The sequence below is a fragment of the Montipora foliosa genome, chromosome 11, assembly GCF_036669935.1.
Source record: "Montipora foliosa isolate CH-2021 chromosome 11, ASM3666993v2, whole genome shotgun sequence".
NCBI classification, from domain to species: domain Eukaryota; kingdom Metazoa; phylum Cnidaria; class Anthozoa; order Scleractinia; family Acroporidae; genus Montipora; species Montipora foliosa.
In genome coordinates, this window is record NC_090879.1 from 22,875,010 (window position 1) to 22,897,509 (window position 22,500).

The 22,500-nt window shown below is 38.6% G+C and overlaps 1 protein-coding gene and 1 long non-coding RNA gene across 2 annotated transcripts in view; both read left to right on the forward strand.

Annotated features, from left to right (window-relative positions):
- Nucleotides 1–4,440: 4,440 nt before the first annotated feature.
- On the forward strand, nt 4,441–6,368 carry LOC137974842 (uncharacterized). The gene is made up of 2 exons (XR_011117507.1): nt 4,441–4,733; nt 5,240–6,368. It is a non-coding gene; the product is annotated as an uncharacterized lncRNA (long non-coding RNA).
- Nucleotides 6,369–12,211: 5,843 nt separating this feature from the next.
- LOC137974870 (nucleolar protein 10-like) overlaps nt 12,212–22,500 on the forward strand; it is a 20,685-nt gene continuing 10,396 nt past the window's right edge. Inside the window, exons 1-13 of the mRNA XM_068821862.1 lie at nt 12,212–12,341; nt 13,024–13,069; nt 13,879–13,977; nt 14,429–14,506; nt 14,668–14,705; nt 15,455–15,499; nt 16,635–16,726; nt 17,853–17,918; nt 18,259–18,319; nt 19,325–19,407; nt 20,226–20,304; nt 21,282–21,431; nt 21,773–21,839. Coding sequence (XP_068677963.1) covers nt 12,276–12,341; nt 13,024–13,069; nt 13,879–13,977; nt 14,429–14,506; nt 14,668–14,705; nt 15,455–15,499; nt 16,635–16,726; nt 17,853–17,918; nt 18,259–18,319; nt 19,325–19,407; nt 20,226–20,304; nt 21,282–21,431; nt 21,773–21,839 — 970 coding nt within the window. The 5' untranslated portion in view covers nt 12,212–12,275. The remainder of the gene's footprint in view (nt 12,342–13,023; nt 13,070–13,878; nt 13,978–14,428; nt 14,507–14,667; nt 14,706–15,454; nt 15,500–16,634; nt 16,727–17,852; nt 17,919–18,258; nt 18,320–19,324; nt 19,408–20,225; nt 20,305–21,281; nt 21,432–21,772; nt 21,840–22,500) is intronic.

A 22,500-nucleotide genomic window follows, 5' to 3' on the forward strand; every position in this document is an offset into this window, starting at 1 on the left:
AATTCTCATGTTATGTGTAATAAAATGATTTTCCAACTGGTCATGCTTACATCATTATAAAACTAGAAACGCAGAAGATGCTTATGAATTCGCTTTCCGAAAAAGGGCCTGCAAGAGACCTCTTCAACCCATTCTCGATTATCGTGAATTCTTAATTTGCTTTGAATTACCGTGAATGTTTAAGAAGACAACGCACTTGTATGGACATAGGACTCGAACCTGGGAATGTTAATTAACCCGTCAACTAACCACTTAACCACCTCACCGCGAGCTGCTAAGAGACATTATTTTAAACAATGTTTGATAATGCTGTATTATATCATTACTCACTGCAAAAGGTCGGTTACCAAAGTTCACTCCAAAGTTAAATATTTAAAAACTAAAGCTTAGGCCTAAATGATTAATTTAGCTTATAGGCCTAATAATTCTTCAGCAGCGATATTCTATGGGAGACTTAAAAAAATGTTTTTTTGAGAAAGGGGTGTCTTGATCTTCAGTGGTGAAGCGGAAAGAATTGGTTCCTATAGACGAGAAACTCCGGGAACAAATCCAATCCACGGATGTGATTTTTAATTTCCTTATTTTCTCTGCTACCACAAGTCCTGGGACACTGTGTCCTAAATTCGTGATGATATAGTGAATTCAAAGCACGATAATCAGGCCTGAATTCAGACAAGAGATGATGTTGACCACATGTGCTACACTTTGCGAATAGGCGTGGGTTCTTTTACGCACATGGGATCTTAAAAGATAAAGAGACTTAAACTGGATTCCAAGAGATTAAGTAAGTAAATAGGACTTTTAAACAAAAACGATTATATTCATCCCGAGTCTAAACTTGTCAGTTCCCGGGATATGGACGTTAGTAGCTCTCGTCGATTTACACTCGGTGATTTCAGCATATCGGTTCAGATCTAAGATTGTAAGGTTTCTTAACCTCTTATTTATAAGACGTGACCGCTTTCGGAAGCCATCGATCTATGTTGCTCGCAAACCTGTGGGCGGAGTAAAAACATCTCACCAGATTCGCTGGAACAAAAAGATTTCAAATATGCATACGTAGTCTGAAAACGCAGCTTGGTCGCCGATCTTGTTTTTTTTTTAATTTTTCTAGAATGTCATTTCATTGTTGCAAGAGCTTAAATCAAAACAAAACAAAAATATCCTGGGTAAACCAGACCAAATATAATTTCATCATTCCTTATTTAACCTGTAGGGTTTTCAACAGGCTGCTTTTAGCAGCTTAACTTATTTGTTTATCCACGCGTAGATAAAGGCAAGGTTAGCAAAGTATTTACAACTCATGGTGGTAAAAGATACTAGGATATAGTTTTACACGGCATGATTCAAGAGCATATCCATTCGTTAAGTAATTATAACATAATTTTACATGCAAGGAAGCTGAACTTTCACTATTACAGTCACTCACTTTCTTAACCTTATCAAGGGAGGATTGTTCTAACTCATTGATGGCATGAGCATGTGTCTACCTGCTTAAAGGTAGTAGCCACCATGTTTAATCAACTACGCGCAAAAATGATTCAAACTTATGCAAAGTTCAGTAGTCGCAGGGTCTGTAGCAACAGTGCATCAGATTTGAGATTTAGTGTACTTTAATTCTGAACATCTTGTTCATATCTATAGGACGCAGTGCAAGGAGATCGAGGTGCATACCAGACATGAAAGGATAAAAGGTTTACGAAAACAACGAGGCATTTGTCATCTATTTCGTTTGTGGACGGAAGAGGTTTAAATTCTGATTGCTTCTTAGCTTTTTCTTAATTACATTTCTAATACGTGTTGCTTACGTCGACCGGTTGGCTCATTTAGCTGGTTGAACATCGGACCACCGCGCGGGGTGTCGGCCTGACCAACATTCAGGGTCTTTAAATAACTAAGGAGAAAGTGCTTCCCGCTTTATGATCACGCCTGCAAATCATGGTTAGACTCTCTGTAGTGTTCTCGGATGAGGCCGACGATAAACCGTAGGCTTTGTCTCACAACCCTTCAATGTTCAAAACTGTGGCACGTAAAAGAACCCACACAATATTTGCAAAGAAAGGGCATGGAAAATGGCAAGCCCTTCAACTTTCTAGATAGCAGGTTGAAATTTATGTTGAAACTATTGAGTTGTAGAAATTGTAGGATCTCAACCTGGTTTCTAGAAAGTGGAAGGGCAATTGGTAGTAACGGCTTGCCATAGAGTTCACGGTGTCAGTGTGGTCTTTCCTTTGCCTATGGTTAAAAACGCTCGGAGGTCGACCTTTGTAAGAGAATCCGCCGTGTCTCTATTGTTGAGTCTCCATTAATGTATAAGTGATTTCAGTGAACACTGAAGATCATTTTCTTTTTTTTGGCTAGTGTTGAATGAACTAGTAAATTAATTTTAGGAAAGGGACTAAGGTTGTCTGCTTGATGTGTAAATGGAACTCCCATTTCGAAGAAATTGGGTATTGCTGTTTTTTCTTTGAGGGGTAGGTAGAGGTGATCTGACATTCAGATCTTTTTCGTCTTTCTGTAGACTTAGTGCTTTGATCGCATCAGTTTTAATTAATTGATTTCCTTTTCAAGAATAGTATTAAATTGACTGACTAAAGATAGAAATTCTTGGCAATGCTTCGTTGCCACCTTTTGTTGGAATCAGTGGGCGAGAAATCGCAAGCAACTCTCTCATGCACAATGATACAGTAATTCGTACAATAATAAATATATCATATCGTGAAATATAAATTCTTGCGTATAGTTTGTTATTCCCTCTCAGAAATTTGCCTTTTTTCGTTCTAGGCTATCTGTGTTTAGTTTCTTCGTCATTATCTATTGTTTAGCCAGCCGAATTTTTAGGAAACACTTCCCTCTTTTTTTTGTTCGCCACGCCTTGTTTTAAAAACAACTCACAAATATGTATTTAGCAGGAAATTCATTTGCCGCCATTGTCTCGATTTCCTTCCCGTCAGTTGGGTTTGTGTTGTTTCCTTATACAGTTTTATCAGTTATAAGTTGTTGTATGCAGCTTTCATGATATTTCGTGGAGACAAGGCTTTTTCATTAAAAGACAAAACAACACATTTTTTTCAAAGCAATCGGTGACATAGACTGTCCGAACTATTGCTGATCGTTTCCGATTAAATTGAAACAAGGAAACAGACACTATACTACCAATCGTGTTATTTTACGCGAAGTCGGACGTTTGTGGACTCAACAGCTTCGCGTGCAGTCGCAGTTGTTCGATAATTGAATAAACAACCTTGCAGACGAAAAGGAAACAAAGTTCCACCTGAGCCTGGAAAGGGCCCGCAAATCTTATCATGGCCACTCAGGCCTCTCTAATCGAATGAATTTTTCAAATTGTTGCATATTGGTCACCGCATGAAAGAAAAACCAAATGGGATTTTCCTGATATTGCTGCTTACTGGATTGACACAACATATTTTTGCAATCAAACCCGCTCTTTTCACGTCGATTAATGGCTCCATCTCGTTTCTGCCTTCGGTCATTTGGCTTCACTTTTATGTTTGATGCTTCAAAAAACGCAGAAGCCACGGTTTTGTTGTTGTTCATGGATTGCTGTGTTAACGCGGATTTCTCAAAAGGGCGTGCTACATACGTTTAACTCGAGTAATGAAGTGCCAATTACGGTTGGCCATTTTCTGCTTATATTGACTAATACTGAAAGGGTAATACGCTTTGATCCCTCCCTGGCAATCCGAAAAATAAAATGGCAAAAAATACACCAATATAAATTGTTGTTTCAACAATACTGACTTTCGTCTCACCTCTTCCACTTCGGAAGACTGTGGAGGAACACACAATTGCTTGAAAGGCTGATTCTTGCTTTTTTTTTTTTCTTTTCTTTTTTTTTTACGAAAACTAACATGATCTTCGGCTTAGAAAATTGCAGTAGGCATCTTTTGTCTTTATCACAGCATGTAGTGATGACGTAATTGTCAGCAACTGTGTCATTCTTTTCTGAACGCGACTTTGTTAATAGCAAGAGGGAAAGAAGGCCTTGAGATAATTTCGATCGAAGTAAAATGAGTTGTGATCTACTCTATCACAACGCGAGGTCGTTTTCTCAAGAGTGTAAACAATACCGTTTCAATTCTGCCGCGCAGAGCATGAGATATTTTGTTTCCGTGATTAAAATTTCATTTACTTCAGACGAATTACGTCAAAGAGATGTCAATTTCAAAGCCCATCATTACTAAGGGGGCTGGACAGAGTATGGTTCTTCAGTTGAACTTCCCGTAAACTTTTTGCCTTCATTTATCAAACATTGTAATCGTTGAGAACCTTGCTTATCTGGTTATCAACTTTATTTTTACGCAAAGGCAACCGAGAACTGAAGTGTGACAAACTTGTGAGAAGGCCCGTCAACACATAAAGCTCCCTCCCCACCCACTTCCGCTGGGAGATATCTCGCATGATCCCTCGATAGCGTTGACCTATGAAAAGAACATTCAGGCCTCGAGGGAATATAAGCTACAGGGAACACTTAATCCACCAGTCAGTCGAATATAACTTTCACTTCGGGTAGCAGTCGTTGCATTCAAGCTAAGGTCTGTGTAATCTTGACCAGCAATTTTAACCAGGTTTCAAGAAAATCCCGGTTTATTTCTGTTTTCAACGAGCGCTCAGCGGTTGTGTCGATTGCTCATAAAGCATGAATTTCGCGACAAATTTTTTCATCATTCTTGTTTTCATCTGCTTGTGGAAACCGAACTTTGCAAGACGAGGTAAGTGTTCTCTTGGTGTGTATTCTCTATTTTGTAGAGTTTGAATTTGATAAAATTAATTGGGTATTCTAGAATCGCATTTGTTTTACTGTGAAAGAATTACATCGAGTGTTATCCTTGAATGCACGCTTTGTCCCGCACGAAGTTTCATCACTATTAATCAAACAAAATGCTTTCGGGCCCGTGTATGTTCTCGCTTTTGTTATTTTAAAATATTTGTGTATATCAGTAGACTTCATTATCCCGAGGAGATGAAGACTTAAAAGCGACGAAATTAGATGAATCTCCTTGGGAAACCAAAACAATCGAGTCGAAATGCCTAAAGTATGGCAGCGTTGTACGTGGGCTGTCAATAATGAGACTTTAAAAGATCGCCACTGCTTTCACGCTGATCATGGCTTTTTTGGCCCGTTAAAAAGCCAACGAAATTTTTTAACAGGTTCATACGAGTCGAGAAGATAAAAGAAAAACAAAAATCAAATTACTTTCATTTTTTTGTGCGACAGGATCAAAGCATCGAAAGAATCCGGAAAGGACAAACACGTCGGAGTTGGATCAGGACGTCGGGTTCAACAGATCGATGACTCCTGAAGAACAAGATGCAAATTTAGCGAAGCGTCGACCCACACCAGAGAAGCGTCCAATGAAAATTAGCCTTGTCCCGCAGAGATCAAGTAGAAAACATATGGAGAAGCGGTGCTGTGAGGTGGGCTACCAGGCAGCAAAACGAAAGCTGTTTTGTATGGTAGATCGCACCTACAGCGCCAAGTACAGGAATATGGAACATTACGGCAGACAAAGGTTCCAGTATCGGGGTACACCTTCTCGAAAAATGCGGCGTCTCATGCATCGATTTGAACGGCTTTGCATCAAAACCCAACTTAAAGGAGTCTTCTACAAGTGTTGCCTTGACGGCATTTATGGGGCCTCCAAGAGATCCGGTCCATATTGACGTCTGAATGATGTGAACTTCATAGACATCTCGTCATGTATTTTTCTCTTAAGATTTGTCATTCTTTGTATTTTGTAGCTACTAGAGGCAAGCCGTCTAGGTAATGAGTGTTTTGATAAAACTCAGCTAAAGAGAATTGTAAAATATCGTCTGGTTTGCGAATCTGAAGTATCGCATTTCAGGAATTATGTTGTACTTGAATCGGCATGGCATCTGTAGAAGTGCGTGTTGCTTGCCTCAAGAAAACACGCGGACTTTGTCCTAGATCAGGATCATGGGTATTTTCGTAGACATCACCAGAAACAGAAATCTAAAACAAACAGTTTTTTAGGCATTTCTTGTCAATCAAGTGTTATCAGAAATCCCTTTTTAGATTTCCTTTTTGGAGCATAGCAAAATGTATATACACAGGAAATGATCAGAGTGATGATTGTTGTTCAAATTTTGGCTTATATCTTGAAGATGAAATTGTTTATTATTGTGTTTTAACTGGCAGGTGTGGTTAACATTTGCGATTTTGTAGAAGGTGTAAATAATTTGACTGTAGTATGTTTAGCTCCTTATTGGCTGTAAATGAAATATTTCATTCTGTTACGAAATCGATTTGTCGTGGGAGCGAGATTGGGACGAGCAGTTTTGTCTTTTTAGCAAAAATACAACGACCCAAGTAAAGGGAAGACCGGTATCTATTTGTTTCTGATGGTTCTCAAGTCAAATAATAAAGTAGCGAGTACAGAGGAAGGCGAGAAGCGGCGCTGTGTAACGAGGCGCTTGGCGCTGAGAACCGGCGCGCGCGAGGGAGACAGACACGCGTGTCTCCCTCGCGCGCGCCCGTTCTTAGTGACAAGCGCCTGCAACGCATGCCAAAAGTAGCTCATTCTGGGCGAGCGTCGAAGGTAACATCTAACCTAACCTAACCTATCAACGATTGAGCAATCTGTTCGGCAGACAGAAAGAACAGGGCGTCCTTTTCTTCCGGTTGGACTGTGTTACCACGAGGAGATTCTTGTCAAGTGCGAACTAACTTTCCCTTTTTTTTTTTTAAGACCAGTCTATACTGGCTAATTAATCCGATTTAACTCGCTGTATACGAATCTCCTAATCTCTACAGGTGAAAAAAGCTCAGATAATTACAACACCATCGTGTCAAGCGGATTTGGAGCCTTGTTGGATTGAACACGCCACTCTTCGGAAATTCGCGGCTTCTTTAAAATATGCTAAGCCAAGGGTTCAATAATTGTTAAAAGGGCGTTTAAATTTCTTTGTGTTAAATTTTACATGCAATGTGAGACGTGTTAGAAAATACAACAACATCGAAGCATGAGTTTTGTATTGGCCTATAAGTCTCGCATGCTTGAAGAAAGCCGCGGTCACTTTGGTAGCGATTAATTTCGCTTAATATGATTTTGATATTTGACCTTGGGGCGGGTGTTGTGCAGAAGGTTGAATGCATTCCGTAAATGTGACAACCTCTAGTGCGACTTTCTGAATCCTGCTTTTCTGTTGCATTGTTTATATCAGGTGAATCTTTGTTTTCCGTCTGTATGAAACCATGAATATTTGCGCTGTCAAGCGGCTGCCAACCGCTAGATATGTCGATTAACACCTCAAGAGCTAACCCCCATGTTTCTATCACAAAGAACTCATAGAATGTCGGTTTTCGAGGGGGTAGGAATCCTCGTTCGGCAAATGTCAAAACTCGCGCGTTTCCTTCTTCACGCGCGAGTCTCACTCACGGCGTACTTTGTAGGTTACCGTATTTATTCGATTAAGCGCCCAGGGCGCTTATTTCAGGGTGGGCGCTTATTAGAGGTGGGCGCTTATTTGAGGCTGGGCGCTTATTAAATTTTCATCAGTAAGTAAAAAGTTTATTTTGTAACAAAACTTGACAAAATATTAAAGCACATAAATTGTAACTGTTCATTGTTCGGTTTACGTATGCCCAGGACTAACAACTCATTGTTCGCTCTTCGCATAAGTCTCTTTAGCTATCACAATTCTCAATCAACTTCAATGTCATTGTCGCTGAGTTCAATAAGTGAACTTTCTGGTGCTGCCTCCTCGACATCCGACAGCTTAACGTCAGCAAATGGGTCAGTCGCGCGAGAAGCTGTTAGGGCTTGCTGGATCATGGATGTCAGGCAATCTTGTCCTTGGGGGTTAGCGCTTATTCGAGGCTGGGCACTTATTAACTTTTTCTATCTTCAGGGTGGGCGCTTAATCGAATCTAAATGGCCTCCTTTCTTGGCTTGTTGGAGGTAAATAAACATTTTTTACGAGGAGCCACGAAATGTCTGCTACAAACCACGAGAGCCTCGAAATGTCTGCAATCATCTAAACAAATGATCTACTCCCTTTAAAAACGGATTTTCCGAAGGAAAGTGGAGCAAACGTTAGTAAGATAGCTCCTTTGCTAGTACAAAAACCAATTTTTTCTGACCTTTTTGGGTTAAGCAATGGAGCTGATAGTTATTTCAGACTCCTAGTCAAATGTTCTCAGTCAAATGTTCTCAGTCAGAATATGAATAAGGACTATAAACCCGCGTAGGCCCGGCCGCGTCACCAACCGTCTTGTTTATGATTAACTGCGGGCTGGCAGTAAAGTGGTACAACTGAATTGTCACCTGAACCTAGTTTCATGGTTCAGCTTCTTCAAGTCTCCTATAGCTCAGAGGTAGAGCATCCGAACTAGTAATCGGAAGATCGTAGGTTCGACTCTTCAAACGAGGAGCACTCGGATTTTTCCGATCATCCACTATAGCTCAGCAGTAGAGCATCCGAACTAGTAATCGGAAGGTCGTAGGTTCGACTCTTCACACGAGGAGCACTCGGATCTTTCCGACTATCCCCTATAGCGCAGCCGCAGAGCATCCGAACTAGTAATCGGAAGATCGTAGGTTCGACTCCTCACAAAGGAGCACTCGGATTTTTTCCAAGTATCCCCGAATCACCATTGAATAAATATAATGTCCTCATCTCACAATATAGTATAGCAAAGTCTTTTATTTTGGCGTGATTCTCAGACGGTGCAGGTCGCTCGTGTCACGCACTGTTCTCCCTTTCCCAGACGGGAAATGGAAAAGAGTGCGTGACAATAGCGACCTGCAATGGACGGGAAAAGGAGAAGAGTGCGTGACACGAACGACCTTGACCGTCTGAGAATCAAGCTACTTTTATTTAGGATGGCATAACATTGTTCGTTTGTTCTTTAACTTGATAATAAAACCCAGAACAAATTTACGGGAAAACGCTGTCAAGGAACAAGTGACAGGTTTTTTGTCTTCTAATTGTGAACATTTAGATGGAAAATCATGCAGAGCCTGCCGTCTGCAAGAGGGGAAACCAAGCTCCTTACAATGGTCTCTCTTCTTTGTTTTCTCCTTTGTCAACGACAAAGGAGGTAGAGAAAGACCCTGGAAACGAGGTTGGGGAGGAGCAACAACTAGAGAGGGGTACTTAAAGAAATATGCAAATTTGTGCTCTCTTCGTGATATTCCCCATGCATGGAGGTAGTATCCTCCTTGTGCTTCCCTCTGAGACGTAACGTGACTGAATGTGGTAAGTCTGTCAGAATGAGTGCTCTTGAAGTATTGAAAATGTGAGGATGATTTGGATGCCATCAGGTAGCTGCACAGGAACTGCGCACAGGTCATGAGGAAGGGCATCCAAAAAATAAAGTTGAACGTGCGGATAGCTCAGGTGGATTTTCTATCATCACATAACAATTTCATTTCAACTCGATGAACTCAAGTTGTAAATCAAAAGAAGTTCAGTCTTCTACTTTGGTTTCTAGTCGTAAATCATTATTGTTACAAAATTTTAAGTAGAGACGGAAATTAAATGTCGTAACAAAATTTTCTGGTTTCCGTTTTCCCATTTCTTCTCCTCAGTCTTCTCCAGTTTTGCCCTCGCTTGGAGTACTTGCCGCGCGTTTTCCTCGAATCTCGCGGGACAGTTACTCAGAAGCAAAGAAAGCTGGTTATCCATACCTGAACTTCATACCATTACACGATTAGGGTAATATAGGATTAGCTCAGTCCTTTAATTTCGGCAAAACTTGACGATTTTTTCCTTAACATTTTCACTACAAAGACTGACAGAATATTGAACGTCATCATGTTTAAAACCGTGATTAGAATTTTTTCGAGCCGTTCTTGCTCAAGCGATAATTTATTGACTACCACGTACACTCGAAAACAGCTTTTTCCTTATTTTAATGCATAATTCTGCTCAAAAGCTTCAATTAATCCTTTTGATGTGGAATGTCGGTTAGACGCTGGATAACATACCGCACGTAGCCCAAAATTACCAGATCACCAAAGAGATCAAATTTCGAAACTCACTGACAAAAAAGTTATGAACATTAGGTGGATAAGCGCCTTGCATAAACAAAGATCAATTGATCCATTACAAATGATGATACACCAAAGGAAGGGATAGACTGTATTCAGTGAATCAGTCCTCTACAGAATACACAAAAACAGAAGGTGAAAGTCTTGGTTCAGAGTGTTTGTCAGATTTATTTAAAATATCAGCTCTGTTGAGCACTGCCAGCCAAAAATAACAACGTGCGCAAAAAAAAAAAAAAAAGGATACGAAGGGCATCTGTCTGCGAGAAATGTATCCTTGTCCATCCTAACGAGAGGTGGTGCCTACACCCAAGAGTAGCCTGTGTACAGCTACCCCCTCCCCTCAGCAAAAAATGCTTCTTCTTGCGTGTTACTGTCCACCACGTGACGAAAATCGCGCGAAAGTTAATGGTGGGTTACAACAGACAAATAATAAATTACTTAATTTGAAAAAATTACAGTCTTTTTCCAGAGATGACTGCCGAAGACTAACAGCTTTTATTAAAATTCAATTCAATTTTATTCACACTGTTTAATTGAGAGTTTTTTTGCAAAGTAAAAATCTCTTCAAACGGCTAAAGAATAAACCAGTTTACCTAACGGGTAGAAATGCTGCCGAGGGTAAGGGAGATGTTCGTTAGGGTTCTTGTTTTTTAGAGTATTCTGACACATTGTAATAAATGACAAAAGTCGCGTTTTGCATTTCTTTCCCGCGTCCCGCCCTTTTCTCTTCCGCCCGTATCCCTCCCGTCCCCTATTCTCCCAGGCTTCCGCTCTCTGTACCCTTCCACAAATGAAGCTGTTCAATCTCGTTCCCAGGGTCTCCATTGCCATTGTCGTCTTTTCCTCATCGACAAAGAGTCCCTGGGAACGAGGTTGAAAGCTGTCTGGCTAAAAAAACCAGTTTCGCTTTGTGATTTTTGGCAAATTAAACATTTCAAGCTGTAGAAGACATGTTTATGCTCATTTCATTTAGCTCACGAGCGAAAAGAGAGGGCTCTTATCGCAAACTGAAATCCAGATGTTTTGCTTATTCGTGGTCGCCATGTTAGTGACCCTCCGAGGAACACCAACATGGCCTCTCCATACAAAGCTCTGTAAAATTGAGTGACATGTTTCGGCAAATAACTCAGAAGCGATGTACCAAACAGGAGTTATTTATGTAGCAGTCTTTTATAACATTTAATTTTCTTGTTTTTTCGCATTTTATTTTTTATTGCGTGACAGTGAAAACACTCTATTGGTGGACCGCATGGCGTCTCCATACAAAATTCTATAAACTTGCATGCAACTTTTCGACAAATAACTCAGAAACGATGTAACGCACAGACCTGAGATTTGAAAAGGTGATGAAAAGATTTGTTTCCTACAACATTCCAAGTTTTTGGCGTTTCCGAATTTACTTTTCGTTGTGTGATTGCGTGACAGTGTGAACTATATGAAATTTCGTTCCCAGAGGTCACGTTCCCTTGACCGGCGGAAGGGAAGGGGAACGTGGCCCCTGGGAACGAGATTGTCTGAAAAACAGAGCAGGCTCTTTTTTCGCCCATCTTGATTCCTCCATTCGCCCGTAACCACAATTTCTAACGCCTTTGACCGCAATCCCTTGCGTTTCGAAGAAAAATGTGTTCTTCCGATTAGAGAACTCGAGCTGCCTCGTTGGTTCGGTTTAGGCTCACTCAATATCCTGGAAAAGCAGATCTGAACAAGTGTTATTGAAATCCAAAAAGAAAATTGTGGGTAACCACGCATTTTTTGAAGATATAAGTGCTACACGGCCAATGTTTGCAAAAACGCAACCCTTCATTTTTCATTTTTGTTTATTTCTTTGCCGTCGTTAGCATTTAAGCCCCTGGCTTTGGCTCTACACCTGCATGCTATTTTATTCATTGTAACTGCGCAATAAATAAATAAATAAATAAATAAATAAATACAACAACGTGAAATGACCAAATTTGAGGTTTAAGGGAGAACGTTCAGCGCTTGAGGATAACGTTCCATTTTCTCCCCTAAATTGAGCGCCACTTATACTAGTTTCGTACTTGAGGGTTTGCCACACCTTTGTCACGTTAAAATGCTTGGAACAGTGCCGTCGTCGTTGTCGTCGTTGCTAAAGCTCTCTATTGTGTAAAGGTAAGGTACATTGTAACATATATGACGTCTAAAGCGGCAGCCTTAAAGGACTGGAACTTAATAGCAAGATGGCGGTGGCTGTAACGTGGTAAACCTAATCAGCTGAAAATGCAAGTTTCTCAGCCAAATGACGTCAAAATTTACAATCTCTCAGCTGGAAAATCTTTGCCAGAGGTACAAGCCGAACGTTTTTGCTATATTTTGTCATTTCCGTGAAAGATGTTCACAAAAAATTTTGCCCCAATTGTCGTGTCCCACGTGGATCGCGATCGATTATTCTATAACTTTCATTTCAGGGGCACCCAACAGTAATCTTTCGGTGCAATAGGTGTTCGGGAGAGTCAAACTGTTTTAAGGATTTCGGTCCTACGTTGCTAAAAACTATAGATCTCCTTATTTAAAACATCACCTAAAGAGATTCGCAGCAAGGGAAATGAAGTCCCTTGCATACGTTCTCGGAAAGGACATTTTTGCATTTTTTCCACGTTAGGCTTATGACCCACTTTCCAAAGTAGAATAGACCTTATTGATAAATGGCACCTGTTTTATTCTTTTTTTGCAAAGGTGGAAATTAGCCTACCCGGCTTCATTTGAGAGCAAGAGTTTTTTTGAATTGGCTGTATTGTATCGAGACTTGGTAGGCTAATTTGCACTTGGACAAAAGAATTAAGAAATTGACGGCCATTTATGAGTAAGGTCTATGCAAGTGTTAAATTGTTGGTTAATTATCTCATTTGACTTTAGGTGGGGTGGTGGGGGAGTGATTTGCATCGATTTGTGCATGAATTGAAGTGATACTAGTATGAAAGCTCTCTTTGGGGTTAACAAGGGTATGATGTACTTATTTTCATTTTAGTGGCTTTCTGAGCGGAAAAGGAGGACTCTTCAAAAGAATGACATCAGTAAGTGTGCACCCACATGATCGTAATAAGTTAAAATTAAATTTTAACCCATTGACCCCTCAAATGCCCTAGGATGCCCCCAAATGAGGCGTAAAATCGTTTGGCGTTGGAGTAAAATCTGTTTTGTCTTTCTCCCAGGGGTCAATGAATTAATGGAGGGGACATAGTGTTTGACTTATTAATCCATTGACTCCTCAAATGTCCTAGCACAACCCCCAGTTGACTGGTAAAATTGTTTGGTGTTAGACAGTAAAATCTGTTTGGTCTCATTCCCAGGAGTCAATGGGTTAAATTAAAATTTAAAATAAAAGCCAGCTTTCTTTTGCCCAGAGATTGGCAGATTATTCTTAGTTACATGCATGAGCATGGTCATTTTGTCGACAAAAATGTGCCAAAAGTGTTTAAAAGTGGAAGCATTGGCAGTGTTCCAGATAAGAAGTGGATTTGGGAATAAACCTTCCAAAACAAAGACCTGTCTAGACTTTGGAAAAACAGCACCTGATAGAAAAACAGTCACTGAAAAACAGCACCTGTTGGAAAAACAGACACTGATAGACTTTGGAAAATGCTAAGCATTACTCCTTGATCATATTCCCGAGGGGTACCCTGCCTCTAAAATGTAGCTATTACTGCAGTGGTACATGTAAAATTATATTTCCAGCCATTAGGCCACTTGTAAAAATGTCAATGTAAGGAATCTTTCTTCATGTAATGTTGGGAGATTTGTGAGTGAAAAATATTTTACATATCTCTCTGCTGCTTGTGTTGACAATTCAAAAATACTAATATTATTTATTCTTCATTCTTAGGTATTAGAAGACGTATTGAGCTTATTCAAGATTTTGACATGCCAATTGCATCAACTGGTGTTTGTGTTTCAGCTGACAAACAGTACTTGATGGCTTCAGGTAAAGATTCCATTTTCCTGTAATATATAGATATTATTTTGTTTTTCTATGATGATGACATCCTGGTTTGATAGTAAAATGGATTCTGAAACTGCCTACCAGTTGGCTTAGTTTAGTAGGTTCAGCCTTCAATCACCTGCCATGGGATCAAGGTGCTGCCAGACCAACACTCAACCTTTAAGTGTTAATTTCCCATGATGTTAGGTATTACTTAATAACATTTTAAAGGTCTCCTCAGAGCATTTTCCCCTTTTTTCAAATTTGCTATATTTTTAGAACTAGGTATCCATTTTAATTTGGACCTGCAGCTTGATATGAAGGATCAAGTGAAATTGTATGGAATGCATAAACCAATGCATACTTGCTCAAGAAGTCTGTGTTGTTAGGGTCAGGAGTTATGGTGACACTTTAATAATAATAATAATTTTATTATTTTCAAACTTTCTTGCAGGGGTGTACAAACCTCGTGTTCGCTGTTATGAAACATCAGAATTGTGCATGAAGTTTGAAAGATGCCTGGATTCTGAGAGTAAGTTATACAAGGCCTGGATTAATACATGTATGTGTATTAATATTTCTTGTGTTCAACAGATAAAACTATTACTGTTGCATTATTTTTACAATATTAATAAATTGTACATTATGCCCATTATTAATAATGCTTTGTCTTGTTGCTGATTCCCATTTCAGTTGTAAAATTCCAAATTTTATCTGAGGATTATTCAAAGGTAAGCTCTCTTCAAATGAATTACTTGAGCTTTTGGACTTTTGGTAAAATCCTGGAAATAATTTTTTATGCCTGTTTGCTGTTTTACAAAATCCATGTTTAAACTTAGTTTCTGAAGTTGTTAAGCTTGAAATGCTATGAAGAAAGAAATTACTCTTAGTACCTGTATTGTAAGTACCGGTAGTAGAAAGGAATGCTGTGCTTAACAGTGTGTTTTCACTCGCGTGATCATTACCCCTCTTTCCTCACTGAAAAAAAAAGATTAAAAATTGAAGCGCAGCCAGGATTAGGCATATTAAAATACAATAAAAAACGTTCTCTGGCTAAAAATTTTCAAAAAGAATATAAGCTTTCGGCTGTCGATCTACAGCCTTCCATGGATAAAACGTTGAATGTAAATTAGTGAAATATATACAGAAAAGGCGAGATAAAAATGATAAAAAGAACAGAGTAAAGGTATGAAAAATGGTGGCTATTGTTTAAAAAGAATTTTATACTGATTAGGAATCGGCTTAAAGTTATTGTCAGCATGCTTGGTAGAAGAGGTGTGCCAGGCCTCTAGAGTTTTCCTAACACGAAAAGAGCAAAAAAAAGAAAATGTGCATGATAATAGCGCTCAATTCCCAGAGGATTAGTTAGGAACACCAATATGGCTTCCATTTCATTGTTTAGCAACACCAACTTGACTGCCGTGACATCACGTGAAAACACTTTACAGTAGATTCCTGGTACACTGTTTTGTCTCTGCAGATTGTGTTTTTGACATGCAATCGATGTGTAGAATTTCATGCACAGGTAAGATTATTGTATATAGCCTGCAGTGCAGGCGGATTTTGGCGGGGCGAGTGGATATATATTTCCGTCGGATGTTCACGCCGCCATCTTGAAATAGAAAAACAGTGGAGAGTTGGGGCGAGGTAAAAAGTTTACCAAGCGTGGGAGGGAGAAAGAAAAATTGGGGAAGGGGGAGGGGGAGGGGAAAGAAAAATCTTTTTCCTTCCCCACTCCCACCCCCTCTGACATTCTGTCATTCTCGCCCCAATTCTCCCAGTCTGCAGCGAATCCAAAATGGCGGCAAAATACTCGAAACAGGGCTTGAAATTTGCGAAAAAATCCAGTCGCAATTTTGCGACAAGATACGAAAATGTAGTCGCAATTTCGAAAATTTTAGTCGCAAAATCATCGCGCTGCATTGTGTTGTCAGCGGTGTAGCAAAACAAAATATGAGCCCACAATACTTGTGTTGAAGTAAACCGCTGAAAATGGCGAATGATATTGAAGGAATGGAGTTGTGCACGCAACATCGCAGCAAAATTACGCTACAATTACGCTATCTTCAGATTGAAAGAAAACTCAAGGCGAGAAACAAAATAATTTTGTCATTTCTTCATTTATTTTAGCAAAAAGAGCAGCAAAGTGGCAACTGCTACTAATTCTTTTGTTTCGAAAGAGCGAAGATGAGAACAAGTCGCAAATTTGCGACTTCTCCAGATTTTTTAGTCGCAAAGGGAAAAAATTCAGTCGCAAATGCGACTGTATTGGTCGCAATTTCAAGCCCTGCGAAAGATCGAAAGATGAAAACCACCAAAACCGCCTGCACTGCAGGCTATATTGTATAGATCAGACAACTTTTTTTTGGTTGTTTTCTTTTCTTATTTGCATCCAATCCAAATTAAAGCATTCACCTATGAAGCTGATTCCTGTTAGCTTTCTTAATCTGCCACATTTTGTAACAAAGGGAAAAGCTACAGTAGCAGTCAAACAGTTTGATCCAGCCATGTTTTTTCACCATGGGAGCTCTTTTTGCAGACTTGCTTATAAAATGATATTTAATTTATTAAGAACTTTGAGCACTGACCATCATGACATAGGTACATGTATATTAAAATACGGTATAGTTTCTATACAACACATCTTTGTTGTCTTGCAGTATGGACGATACTATAGAACTCGAATTCCCAAGTTTGGACGTGATCTTGCATATCACTATCCATCTTGTGATCTCTATTTGGTGGGGGCAAGGTAAGGGGGCTTCCTGTTTTGTGCAAATAACTACAACAAGAAAGACAGTCATTGGATGAAGTTTAGCCATGATATTGTACATGTACATGTACATGTACATGTACAATGGACCTGGGAACAATCAAGATCCTTGCAAGTAGAATTAGCCTAGGCCTATTCCACTAGCTGAATATTGTCGAATATCACAAAACCAATCAATAGTGTTGTGTTTTATTCATTGTCTTAGAGAAATCAAAGGACACAATGATGTTCTGTCATGTAGTACTACGAAAATCTCTGATCTGTGGAATCGGCCCGAATTACAGAGTCACTGCCCTGCCCACTTTCATTAAACATTTTCATGAAATTCCTTTCCCCACGGGCTTAAGGTGAGCCATGACGACCGCAATAATGGAAAAACACATTTTCAAAATTTGTCTCTGTTTTCTTTGGCAATCGCAGAAAAACTTCCCACAAAGAAACCTACGGTGAAGTCTCCCCCTTTTCCGATAATGTCTTTTATAATCTTTATTCTCAAGTCTCCTCCGAGAGCTTTTCCACAATTATAGAGCCTTCTATACGCGCTCAGTTCTGCCGTTACCTCTTAAGAATTTGAACTACTTACAAACGAAAATGGGCGGGGAAGAGACACATAAATTCCCACCCATTCCACAGATCGGTGGTTTTTGTAGTATATTAATTTTGTTTCTTTTTCAACTAGGAAAATAAATTATATAAACTAGTAATGAATTGTGGATTCTTAATTAATCAAATTCAAGATGGTACATGTAAGTGGTCAAAGATTAACATGAAGATACCTTGAGTGCATGTCAACAATGAACATATATAATATTATATATTTTTGTTTAACTTATTGACTCCTGGAAGACAGATTTTACTCTAATGCCAGAGAATTTTACTTGTCAACTGGGTGGGTTGGGGGGGGGGGGTGTCCTAGGGTACCTGAGAGGGGTCTCTGGGTTAATAGTAAATTAAAACTGTCTTATCATACACATTTATTGACATTAAAACAATATGAACTTGTAATCGCTTATGGAATGAATGGTAAGAAAGACTCAACCTGGCTAAACTCAGCTCATGCGCAGGATATTTGATTTAAATGTCATTGTACATTTTTTGTTGGCAGCTCTGAAGTCTACAGACTTAATCTTGAACAAGGAAGGTTTTTAAATTCATTACAGACCAACGCTGTGTATGTATTGCATTCAAATTAACTGTATGTCAATTGCACAATAAAATGAAACTTGATTTGAGCTTTAGTTATTATTTTATTGATTACCATTTTTTATATCACTGTAATTCTAATTTTTGAGGCTACACCATAAAAACATTAATAATTCAAGTCAAGTCAGTAATAATAATTATTGACTCCAATGAAATGAGACGACACGCTGGGTCATGTGCAAGGGAAAGAAAGAGGTGATTGAGCTCTCTTATCTCTTTTCTAACCTTTCCCTTCCCCCTACCCCTTAATTTATCTTTTCTTGAAAATAAAATTTGCAAGACAATTTTTCTTTCATTAATTTTTTCAGGGAAGTTAACACTTGCGACATTAATCCAGTACATCAACTCTTCGCCGCAGGCACCGCAGAGGTACCAGTTTACTTAACGATGGTTTGTGCGTGGTACTGAAGGGAGATTTTAATAGGTCTTGCAATGAGCAGTCTACAAAAGTCTACAAAACATGGACCCCCACTGAACCTCTTGTGACGTCTTTCGTTTTGTTTCGAAAATACAGCATTTTAAATTCCCGGATTGTCACCTTGCGTGACACCATGATACAAAGCTATTTGGTTAAAAAAAATGTCAATGCCTATGAATCTCAGCAGTTTTGAGCCTTTCAAGTACATATGTATTCCGCGACATGAATAGCCCCTTCCTCAAAAGTTGCACGTCGATTGTATCTTTTGAGTCAGCTAAAGAGAGCCGGCATAAGTCCCGATGACCTGTTAGCTTTTTATTATAGTGTCATTAGATCAGTCCTAGAATTCTCATGTCAGCTATTCCATCGTAGTCTCCCGAAATATTTGTCTGATGACATCGAACGTATTCAGAGGCGCGCCATGAGAATAATCTTTCCTAGTTTATCGTACTGTGAGGCGATGGATAAGGCCAGAATTCCAACACTTTCAGAGAGACGTGAGTCATTATCTATTAAATTATTTGAAGATGTTGTAGGTAATGAACACCACAAACTGGCTAACCTGCTACCTCCTATGGCCAGTTCCCACGTTCGGCGTTTGAGAAATAAGAGACGTTTTAATACTCCAGTTTGTCGCACCGATCGCTTTATGAACTCTTTTATTATTAGCCACGCGATGTAAATAATCTTTAAATACAATGGTAAATAGCCATTTTTATTGTAATTTTTATGTTGTACGTAATTCAGTCCTACGACTGTAATGTATGATGTTTTTCAATAAACGAGTTTACTTACTTACTTACTTAGTACGGTCACGTTCCATTAACCATATTTTACTGATGGGACAGTAAAATCTCATTTAAATTTTCACTAAAAAAACTAAGCTCTTTATTTACATATGATTGATTGCTATGATTTTTATAACCCCTTTATCACTGTTGTGTTTTGTGTCTCAGGGCCAGGTGGAATGTTGGGACCCAAGATCTCGAAGCCGGGTTGGTTTGCTGGATATTGGAATGAGTGGACTTCACCAAACGAGGTAAAGTGAGTGCCTCAACTGTAGTGCACAATTTTACATATATGTACATCCTTTATAATACAGTCGTGGACATGCATACTGTATAAGTTGCTAATACACATCTCATTAATTTTTGCAAGTCAACTGGTACACGTAGGTTACTCTTGGACCAGTACCTTGGGCCACATACTCTAAATGCCTTATCGCCATAGGTCTTGGTAAAAGAGCTCGGCTGATGATAAAAATTAATAGATAACAAAAATTACAGTGCAATGCACCTTACCGTGGCCTGCACTCAACAAACTTTCACATTAATTTTGACAACTACGTGTAAATACATCAACTCAACAACCCATGCAACAGTGTTCAACTTATTAGTTATTGTACAGAAAACACATGAAATAAGTACAAATATTCCATGCTATTGTACAGTTAGTCATTGTACAGTAGAGAACTGGTTTGACTAGTTTACTCATGACGTTGCCCCACACACACAAATCTGTTACATGTTCTCGGTTGTTTACAATTCATTTGCTAAAAACTTAGTGCAAAAATATAATAATAGCTTCTTAGATATCTTGGTGTGTAGTATCACTGAGTATCAATTTTCTACTAGTGGTTTGTATTTTGACTCACCCTAGCGGGCTTGTCAAAGTACAGCACAACTCGTAAAAATACTCAGTGATCTATATGCTACATGTACACACCAAAACATCCAATAAGATTATAGTACTTTGTAGGAGTTACGTACTGTAAATTGGCTGTGACCTAAATAAGTGAAAAACATCATGTGCATAGGATTTGGAATAAGGTCTTTCAAGGCATTAATTCCATTCTAGCTTAAACCAAGTACCAGCAGTGACGACACTACTGTTCAGAGATGGACTAACCATGGGTCTTGGAACAAGCACAGGACATGTGAGTGAAACAATGCTTTCAATGAATTAAACAAGAGCCCTGACTTCAACGATTTCTGTCCTCAAGTGAAGCTATGATCTTCGCAGTTATGAACGCAATTTTTACAATTGCGTAGAGAAGCCTGAAAAATTCATCACTTGTTTTCATGTGGGCAGTTCATATATGATTCATTTCATATACCATTTCATCATTGATTTCTGTCCTGTGAGTGAGACTTGTAGATTTCACTCTGTCTAATGCCAGATGATCAATTTTTATTCATCAATGGGAGCTGCTTCAGGGATGAATGGGTTAATGTCCCCTTTAAAAAGGACCTTTGGGCACTGTGGGTTTAGTGTCAACATCAAAAATCCTACATTGTATGATTAGGCAATTCAGACATAATGGCTACATTTCCTTAGTTCCAGAAAAGAAAATATTTTGTATGTCTTTATTTTCTGTTTTCATTCAGGGCCCGGTTGTTCAAAAGCTGATGAATGCTAATCCCAGATTAAAAATTAACCAAGGAGTTTATTTCTCTACTCCCAAATGCCGTTCAACGCTGGTATTCGGCAAAAGTTTGCATTAGAAGAAGTCAATCTAAAAAAAAAAAAACAAAAATAAGCAAAAGAAACTTTCACCAAAAAGTTGAAAACGTGAAGCTAAAGTTTATGTTAATCCTAGATTAAGTTAATCGACTTTCGAACAATCTCAATCTCAATCTCAATCTCAATCTCAATTAACATAGTTGCAAATAATGCAAGGTAATTTTTTTACAAAATGCCATCTTTGAAGAGCTTTGGAAGGGGAGGAGGCTAATGAATTGTTAGGGTACCACAGTGAGTAAAAAAGCACCCCAGGCAAAATTAGCAGCTTTTAATTTCAAGAAAAAGGTGAGAACTTTTGAAGGGGAAAGAAACCTTTAGAGAATCAGACTGCATTATTATTTTTGTGATTTTAAAGGGTGATTTTTACCCTTTCCTTTTAAAACTTTTCAGGTCCTCTTGTATGATCTTCGTTCCACAAAGCCTTTGATAGTCAAAGATCACCAGTATGGGCTACCAATCAAGAGCATAGCATTTCAAGACCGCTTAGATGTTGTCCTGTCAGTTGATTCCAAGATTCTTAAGATCTGGGACAGAGAGACAGTGAGTGACATGACAAGCTTCAACATTAAAACCACACCTTCATTTAATATAATGTTCATGCATAGTAAAGGGTACAAACTTAATGTTTTTAAAACAGCAGAAAAACTCCTGAAACTTTCAAAAAAATATCTGCATTAATCAACCAATGCTCGTCTTTTTCTGGAAACAACAAATATCAATGTCAGACAGAAAACTCACATGAATCACTCAAAAATTACCTTAAATTTTCAGAGCATGTAAAGTCTTCAATTTATTTTGACTAAGGATTGTAGTAATAATATGTATGGTCAATGGAAATTCGTTTGTTTCTTTATTAAGTACCTTCTTTGTTTCTTTGTCAGGGAAAACCCTTTACATCAGTAGAACCATCCTCAGACATCAATGACTTGTGTGTATATCCTGATTCAGGTATTCAACCAATAATGACCATGATGGTCATATATGACAAATGACCTTCAATAAACATTTAGTTAAAGGGTATTTACATTCTGACTAATGAATAATCATAATATTATGATTACCGGTATTTTAGACCGAACAAATGTATGCAAACAAATTTGCTTGACAACGTTTGTCCGAAAAGTGTCTGTATCAAAAAAAAAAAAAAGAATTTAAGAATTAAGATTTTCAATTTCAAATATCCCGGGTGCTGCCATTTTGAGTAATTTTGACATGTTACAGTTGCCCTTATTGTTTTCACACAAAGAGTTTGTGCTTTAAAAAGAATATGGCAACTGTGACATGGCACAAAAAGTATTATTCAATGTGGCAGTCCCAGGGAAATTTGAAAACCAAAATAAGAGTTTTTGAAATTCCATTATCTTGATACAAACTCTCTCATTGAAAAATGAACAATTTGATTGTAAACATTATGTTCTGAGGCTTTCAGGGTATGGGGGTGTCTTTATTTACATTTGTTGCGGCATTACCACAATTCTAAAGTTGTCTAATCAGTTATCCAAGAATAAAGTAATGAATGTTTAAAGTGCATTCCTAAATAAGCTATCTGTGAAAATTTGAATCCGACATACCAGAATAATCTCTGAGCGATGATGCTTTGAAAATTGGA